The sequence below is a fragment of the Pundamilia nyererei genome, unplaced genomic scaffold (genome assembly GCF_000239375.1).
Source record: "Pundamilia nyererei isolate P.nyererei 1_Seehausen unplaced genomic scaffold, PunNye1.0 scaffold00010, whole genome shotgun sequence".
NCBI classification, from domain to species: domain Eukaryota; kingdom Metazoa; phylum Chordata; class Actinopteri; order Cichliformes; family Cichlidae; genus Pundamilia; species Pundamilia nyererei.
Genome location: NW_005187411.1, coordinates 2,780,434 through 2,789,816, shown reverse-complemented (window position 1 = coordinate 2,789,816; position 9,383 = coordinate 2,780,434). Strand labels below are relative to the sequence as shown.

At 42.3% G+C, this 9,383-nt stretch overlaps 1 protein-coding gene across 2 annotated transcripts in view; it reads right to left on the bottom strand.

Annotated features, from left to right (window-relative positions):
* The window catches only part of pacrg (PARK2 co-regulated), a 149,074-nt gene that overhangs the window by 72,903 nt on the left and 66,788 nt on the right, over nt 1-9,383 (bottom strand). For both annotated transcript variants that reach the window (XM_005723821.1, XM_005723822.1), the window contains exon 3: nt 1,123-1,294. In XM_005723821.1, coding sequence (XP_005723878.1) covers nt 1,123-1,294 — 172 coding nt within the window. The remainder of the gene's footprint in view (nt 1-1,122; nt 1,295-9,383) is intronic.

Sequence of the window (9,383 nt, the reverse complement as noted above, 5' to 3'; positions counted from 1 at the left end):
GAACAGCGGACGCTAATGTTTTTGTCACTTTTTACAGAATTAAACTCTCCCGCACTCATTATATTATCCATTTTTGATCTGCACACAGCTGTTGCCACAAACGTCGCAGTCGCTTACGTCATTGTCATGAGACACTCTTGCAAAAGGATCAGTTTTAGTAACGCAGTAACACAGCGTGCTAAAGGGAAAGTAACAGTAATCGAATTACCTTTTTTGCAATAGTAATTCCTTACTTTACTTGTTACTTGTTACAGTTTTAGTTTTGTAATCTGTAATTCCAGCAATAAAGCTGTATTTTGAGTTCAGTTCCGTCTCCGAGAGTCCTGCATTTTGGGTCCTTTCCTGCCTGCTTCCCACAGCGTAACGGCAGATATAGCCTCCATGCCCGTATAGTGAAGCCAACATTGGCTGTGATTGCAAAAAGACCTCTGCTTACGTAGAAGCAGAGGCCTTGCAGTACAATGACTCTCTCCTCCTGAAACCTCAGTGAACAATTTCCTAGCCAGTTCATGGGTTCAGTAAAAGGAATGCCTTTTAGTGTCAGAGATCATAAGCTAATGAGGCTGCCACCAAATAGTGAATAATGAAATAATGACATGCAAAAATATTTATTAAGGCTGCAGTTCAAGTCTGAGATGATTACTCTGCTGTCTATCAGTGTTAAAATAATAATAATATTTACATATACAAAGGTTTGGAAAAGTAATGTAAATGATGATGAAGATGATGAGGACATTTTGCTGCCAAAGCTAATTGAAAGGCTGCTATATTTTAACATCACAGAAAATTGCCATGATAATAACTCTGTGTGATTGCAAAGCAGACTTTAGCCCTGAAAAGTAATCATTAAAACCGTCAAGTTACACATATTTAAAACTTCATCTGTGGTTTCTCTCTCCTTCTAATTAGCTTTAAAGATGTGATTTTCATGTTAAATCCGGCTCCTCGCTTCTACTAACACTGTAACTGACTTGGATTTGTCTCCAGGTGACTATACATTTCCCTGAGAAAACGAGAGAGTGAAGCGAAGGTAAAATGACATGACACACTGGGTCACGTGAGAGAGGAGCTCTGTTTTGTGTGGTTGGTAAACCGTGAGTGTGGGCACCCTCCCAGACTTACTCCTGATGGGCATGATGAGCTGGGGGATGACAGGCAGGATCTTGGGGCCTCCGCGGTCCAGCATGTCATGGATTCCCTGGCGGGCGAAGAGCTCATACGGAAAAGCAGTCTCAGTTAAACCATCAAAGAACAGTGGCAGGTAGTGGTGGTAGTCCAGTGTCTCCACGTCCACCTGAGGACAGAAACACACATTTATATCACAGGTAACATTAGCTCCCTATTAATCTTACTATTAAACTTAATAAAAGTACTTAATCTTAAGCTTATCTCGTTAAAGCTTTGGGTGTGTAACAGAAGGTTATAATTGTAAAAGCTCAGATTTTGAAATTTAAGTCAAATTTAAGTCAAGACTTTAAATAAGCCACTCCAAAACCTTCATTTTGTTTTGTTTCATGGCCATTCAGAGATGGACTTGCTAATGTGTTTTTAATCATTGTGCTGCTGCATAAGTGTGCCTGAACTTCAGGGCACAAACTGACGGATGGACATTGTTCTTCAGGATTTTCTGGTACAGAGCAGAATTCAGGGATCCATCAGTTATAGCAGGTTGTCGTGGACCCACACTATCACACCAATGTTCTTTGGACTGATGAGACAAATGTTGAATTTTATTTGTAAACGCTGCATCCTGCTTGCGACGGAACTACCTCAACGATGCCATTTATTCCTAGTGTCTTTCTTATTGCTGAATTGTGAACTCTGACCTAATTGAGGCGAGTGAGCCTTGCGTGTCTTTGGATGTTGTTCTGGGTTCTTTTGTCACCTCCTGAATGTGTTGCTGATACACTCTTGGAATAATTTTGGTAGGCTGGCCACTCCTGGGAAGGTTCAGCACTGTCCAAGTTTTCTCTATTTGGGGACAATGGCTGTCACCATAATTCACTGGAATCCCAAAGCCTTAGAAATGGCTTTGAAACCCTTTCCAGACTGATCATGCCAATGATTTTGTTTCTCAGCTCTTTCATTAGATGGTGGTTAGATGCTTCTCCTTGAGATCTTTTAGTCTTCTTCCCTTTGTCAGGTTATATTTAAGCAGTTCAACAGGTCTCACAGTAGTCAGGCCTGCATGTGGCTAGTGAAATTGTTTTCACATAAGATCAGGAAGATTTACATTTTTTTCACTTGATAAACGAATCATAATTTAACACGTATTTTTATTTATTTGTCTTATCTTCGTCTAATCTTTGAAATTGTTTGATGATCTGAAACATGCAAGTGTGACCAAAACCGCTTATCCTTGTCAGGGCTAAATGTGATCAATATGGGGGAAAAAAGCAATCGGGAAGGGGACAAATACTTTCTCACAGCATTGTTATATTCTGGATTACTCCCTCAAACGTAAAAAAAAAAGAGTAGTGTGTGTTAAATGTGAAAGAGGTCCTGATTAAGTTTCAGGATTCGGTGAGCTGGTGAATGTGTTGCTTACAGCCGTGAGGCCCCCTCTCATTCTTTGCCCTTTCTCTTTGTTTGTCCTTGGCTCTGCACAAAACTAGGGCTAAATCTCCTCTTGCCCTCATTTATAACCCTCACAGTGAACACATACACTCACTTACACACTCTCACACACACACGCACACACTGCTAGGGGACAGCTGTTCAGAAGATCATGACACCACAGCATGTGGCGTCCTGTGGGGGCTGACATGTTAACACCTGTTTACACCATTTACAGGACAGACAGAGAGACGTGCAGAAACAATCAGGTGGTAGATGAAGACATTTGTCCGGCTACAGGCTGCTGGCAGACTTTGATGTTGTTCAGCTGTGTTTGTGTCTATTGCGTGACACGTGAAAGTGAAGTCTTTCATGTGTGAGAAGCTATTGGGCTAGAGCCACTCAGGCACAATGAACTCGAATGCACAGGTGATCCAAAGGAAGCTGTCCTTGAGTTACGAAATGCACGCAAATCTTACATCTAGCCGTGGCTCACACAGCATGTGCACCGAGGTACCAAGTGTGTATCAATATATGCTTTAGTGCACAGGCAAAAAAGGCTATAAGAATTACAATAAAGTCACCTTCCTAAAACTCCAAAGTACTGAAATAATTTTTAAGTGACCACGTGCATGTTCACATGAATTCTTGTGACAATGTGCTCTGTGTTATTCACTTTATCTGTCAGTGGCTTTAATGTTGTTGATGATTGGTGTGTACAGGCGCACCCTACTGGGCCACGCTGCTCTGTGCTGAAATGTCACCCAGGCAGTGACACTGTGTGCTTTTAAGTCCGTCGCCGCACTGCCGGTCAGAGCCGAGACTTCAAAGCAGGTCTGACCGCCTTTACCTCGCTCAAGCTGCCAAACCTCCCTGTCGCACAGCTAACTGCCCCCCCACCCCGGGTAAACACAGAGATGGAGGAGGACAGACTAAAGATGGAGACAGGGCAAAGATGGCGACAGAGACGGAGAGCTTGCGCTGTTAGCGCAGAGAGAGACAAGGCTGATTGCTTTGAGGCAATTTGCAACCTTGACCTTTCCCCGCGCTTGGTCAAGATGATCACCGTGAGTCAGGCTGACTGGAGACAAGAACAAAAGCAAACACGAGCCCAGAGAGCAGGGGTGGACAGGGGATGAGAGGGTGAGGAGAGGCGAGATGACACTACATCACCGTGCTGCTCACTAGCCAGTGGCAGTCAGTGGTACACAGGGACACGTCATGCCATAAGCAGCTTTTCTGGATGAGGCTACAGAAATAACACAAACAGCAGACACAATAAAACACTATCACAAAACCCCTTTTTAACCAGTACACTTGGCCTTGTAGAAGCAACTTTAAAATCCTTAACTATTAACACTGGACATAGCAGGCAGTGAATTTCCCAATGTATTATTTAAATACTGCTACATTAGAAACAATGCTAGACATAAAGTAGGATATTTCATTCAGCTGTAAATGAGATAAATTGAATTATTATTATGGAATTAAATAACATAAAAAGGGAGGAAAAACACCCTAATTTGAGTAAATGGAAAAGAATAATACAAAACTACAGCCTATAGAAAAAAATACCCACAAAATGCAATTAGTTTAAATGTAAAAAGATGTGAACTCTACACCAAAATGTGAAAACCTATGTGATATCTTTCCCCCCTAGCTTTAAATTATGCTTTAACGTAATATGCGACTTTTTAAAATGAATTCTTACTTGCAGAAACAAAAAAATGACACACAGGAGAGGAAAAAGTCAAAGTAATACCTGGGGCTAACAGAAAGTGGCACACGCAGTTTTACTTTTCACTGTTAGCACATTATCTGCTCTCACACGACTACATTGTGAACCTGCGATGTTGCGTGAATAATTACCTGAAGCATTAATTTGCTGCTGTTGTGAACTCTGATGCTCATAATCAAAATCACATAAACAAGCACTTAGGGACTGACTGAAGATTCCAGTTAGCACCGGCAGAGTGAGGACAATCAGCAAACACTCCTGCAAGCTCGCACTGTTTCACATAAACACATACATTCCTGGGGAATCTTAATCAGACACTGTGCTGAGTGCTAACTCTTCCATCCGCTATTGATTGTCCGCCCAGGTTTGTTTGTCTTTGGGTGCCTGAGGGAATCCCTCCGGAGTCTGGGGAGTCAATGAGAGTGGAGCACAGAAAGACTATCAGCCCAGCAGCAGCAATTAGCCCTGGGACTCAGACCTGCGTGTCTCCTCTGGTCAGCGCTGCAACGGCAGACAGACAACAACAGAAGCAGGCCAGCCTCTGCTCATTAAACAGCGGTATCAGAGGCCCCTGACAGCCACAGGAGACCAGGAGGAACAGAAAACAGCAGGTTGCCACTTTAAATACATAATACCTGGACGCCATTTGGTGTGAGGTGTGTGAATACATGTACGTGCGACTCCATATGAAGCCCGGGAGTGTGCACAGACATGATAAGCTGCCGTTTTTCAGTGGCAGTATTATTTCTGGTACACACTCTGGGGACATAGAGGCTATAGAGGGAGTGTGAAAGTGACACGGAAAATGGCGGGGGGTTGTTTTGGGGGGTTTGAACCTGAGGTAAGTGCCGTGGACTATGTCACATGTGATCTGATGTAACAAACAACACGCTGACACTTCCCATTACATCGACTGTTAGGTTGTGGGTCCAAGGTTTTGGAGGGGGCAGGAGTTGCTGTGTGTAAACTTACATTTCCAAAAGAGCAGCAGCAGACATCTAATCAAACTAAAGTAGCTGATCAAATCCTGGCCTGGTGACGCACTGGTGTTGTACCTGTAACTGAACTTTTGTGCGGAAACAAAAAAACACTGTCATCTTATCTTGCTGTCTTAGTGAAGCCTGCCTCATAGAACAGGCACGAAACAGCCTGCACTGCAGCTGTTTGACAGTGATGCTATTTTAATTGATGATGCCATAATGACTTGACCTGGATTCTGCCTCCTGTTAACACAAGTACAGGTTGCTGTATTTAGATGAGCTGGCAGATGAGGTGCTGTCAATTATTTCAGCTTTAAGAGGAGAACAGGTTTCCTATTGGAGCTGCTAACACTGTGAGTCATTCACCGCACAGTCAGAGTAGCCAAACAAGCATCCATTAGTTCTGCCGTAAATGTATTACACAAGACCAAAAAAGAATACAGAGCTCACACATGACAGAAAAAAAAAACAGTGTGCGTGCATCTAAAAGATAGGCCCAGGAGAGAAATACACCCTAGAAGAGCTATAAGTTATGAGGGATGCAGGAGGCAGGTGTGAACCAACCGGCACTAAAAATAACCACACACAGCACAACAGTGTAGTCTGGGCTCCACCATGTAATTAACTAACCAAACACTGACTGTACATTGTGTGTTGCTCAGGGTTTTTTTTTCTATAACCTGTGTTGTTCGGCAGCTTCAGCAAGCAGGATCATGATCTGTTGAGCCAAACACTCTTGCTTTGCTCTATGAACTCTCTATAGATGCCTCTTCTTAGTCAATTTCTTTTTTTATTCATTTTAATAAACAGATAGTGTACCGATGCCAAAGTTGACAGATGGGGAGGGTCAGATTAGCAAGAGAAAAGAAAAAGATGATGATGATGAAAGAGATGACAAACTGGGGGAAAGATAGAAAAGATTTTTAAAAAAAAAGAGAAAAAGCACAAATAAAGTCAGATTCTGTTTCATTTTTATATGCATGCATTCTTCTTTGGTAGATCTCAGATTACAGCACAGTCAGTCTGCAGCCACATCATCATGACTGAGCAAATTTTCTGAAATTTTCTTACATGAGATTTAAAAAAGGAAATTAAATTAGTTGCAGAGTTCAGTGTATCTGAGTGTGTGCAGAAACATTTATTTCCTGATTGGTATTTTGTTAAGAAGTCTTGTTGCTATGATCATAGTAAGCTGTGAATAAATTTGATATCCTCCGTGTCTTTTTGCAGCAATATAACACATATCACATATTTACAAACCTTGCTAAGCATACTGAGGACGGCTCAGGATACCGTGTTTGTCAGATTTTGTCCGTTTTTGTGGTGAACAATCCCAAATGCAAACTCTTGGGCAGATGAAACCACCTTTTATTGAAAGCAAAACAAAATACATGCACATGTCATGCAGTGCAGGAGTGCCAGGAAAACACAGGAAGTTCAGAAACAGAACTCGGTACACAACATGAAATTAAGGCAAGCTGAGGAAATACATGCACAAGAGGTAATTAGGGCAAAGGGGACACAGCTGGGAACTACATACAGCTGAACTAAATCTGAATAATGAGACACGGGAAGCAAAAGCACAGACACATGTCTATCAAAATAACACAGGACGTAACTAATGGCCAGTGTCATCCTCCAGCATGCAACGGCATAGAGCAGGGGTGTCCAACTCCAGGCCTCAAGGTTTTAGATATCGCCTGGGTCAACACACCTGAATCAAATGATTCGTTTATTACCAGGCCTCTGGAGAACTTCAAGACATGTTGAGGAGGTAATTTAGCTATTTAAATCAGCTATGTTGGATCAAGGACACATCTAAAACCTGCAGGACACTGGCCCTTGAGGCCTGGAGTTGGACACCCCTGCTCTATGCCGTTGCATGCTGGAGCAGCAGGTTGTGGGTCGCAGATGACAACAGACTCAGTAAACTGATCCACAAGACCAGCAATGTTGTGGAGATGGAGCTGGACTGTCATGGTTTGCCGGGGCAAGCTGTGTGGAGTGAAGAATAACGGACCCAAAGCCTGGCACAGGCTGAGATGCAATGAGGGAGCTTTATTGACATGTGGTGGAAGTACAGACAGCAACGGTGGTGACGAGGACAAAAACTAAGACAAACCTAGACTGGGAAAAAACTAGCAAACGAAAATGAACCCTAAGCTCACGGGACGAAACACAGGATGACGCCAGGATGAGACACAGAGTGACACAGGGAGGTGACACAGACGGACCGACAATGAGCATAGGTAACACACACTATATATACATACGGAGGGGAACGAGGAATGCAAAAGAGGAGGGAGGCACAGCTGATTCTAATTGACAGCTGTGCCTCCCAGTCACAGCAGCAGTGACAGAGAGTGTCTGTCAAGGCTCTGTCCGGCTCCTAATGGGATGTTCTTGTTGTTGCCAGCGGATAACTCTCATCCTGTGTTCTGGACTAGAGTTCAAAGAGAGCCTGGACTCTGCAGAGCTCTTGGGGCTGCAAGGACGGAGAAGACAGGAACAGACGACAGAGTAAAAAGTAAAACAGGAAACACAGAACACAGGGGAACACATAACAAAACCTAGAACTAGAACTCAAGAAATACTAAAAGACTAAGGAGCTAGACAGCGTGAGAACGAAACCAAAAACAAAAAGTCCAAAACATTAAAATACACTGGTCACCGACCCAGAACCATGACATGGACTCCCTTAAAGTGGTGTCGGAGAGGTGGGCCTTATCTAAGATAAGGACACCTCCCACCCACTCTATGACGTGCTGGCTAAACACAGGAGCAGGTTCAGTGAGAGACTGAGGCTACCCATAATGCACCACTGAATGGCACAGGAAATCATTCCTGAGAACACAATAGGCAAACTAAGAATCAAACTGCAGACGATTAATAATCACTAGAACTCAGGATAATGACAATGTTACACTAACTCCGGGCATTAATGCGATGTGATTGTAGTAATACATCAGTGCTCCCTGTCATTGATATTTCTTTAACCAGAAGCTCTGGAAATTCTCCACCACTTACTTTTTCCTTTTAAAACATGATTTAACACTAATAACATAACAATAAAAAAAAAATCACCTTTTTTACCCAACAAAATAATAGTAATTATTATACATAAAATAGAGTACGTATATTCAGAGTTTTCTCTAGTAAGCTAGCAGATGCCGTGCTGAGCGGAGGCACTGAGAACATTTTATTAGACCAAAATTTCAGCCACTGCTTTAACACATCAAACCAGCTCATAAAAATATAAAGAAGTTTAGAAAAGGAATAAAGAACCAGACAAATCTTGTGACTTAGAACTGTTTTACCGATTCATTCAACATGTCCATCCACTAAATATCTATTAATTACAGAATATGATCTTTGTATGATTTTGTTTGTTTTATCAATGGAAATCAACTCAAAGCGTCTTGCTCTACCTAAGAAGGTCTGCTGCTCTCCAACAATTAGGATTATTACTAAGGCTAATCTCTCTGTAACTCCAGAGTGGTACAGAGCTGGTATTCCTTGACCTTTATCGCATCATAGGGGTTTGGCTTCCTAGATTATCAAATAATAGGTACATAAAGCATTGGATTAAATTGTTATTCAGGGGGAGCATTTCCCAGTCATTGTTTAAATCCCCCCCGAGTGTGGAGGCCGAGGTTTTTTTATGAAGATCAGATGAATCCGCCATGACACAAGTCAATAAGTAGGAAAGGTCAGTTCACCATCAACATGACACATACTGTGTGGATAGCAAAATCACTCTTACTGCTATAAATGCATAAACTGTAAAGTCGATACTAACGTCAATAGTTGGCCAGAGATGCTCAGCATGTTTAGTTCGAGATTCATCTTATATATAAAAAAACATGAATTCAGCTTTCAATTTTTTTCCACACACAGAACAAAGATAACAATACACATAGGAAAATCGTGCCTGAACAGATGTGTGCAAACGTTTTTTTTCTGTAGAGGTTGCTGAGTTAGACAAATCCTGAGAAATAACAGCTGGTGCCCACCTGACTGTAGGTTGCTGCTAACTTAAAATACCACTGAAGCACTTTTGTACATCCAGCTTCCTGTTCTCTGTGAAACTGTTAACACATGTTGACGTC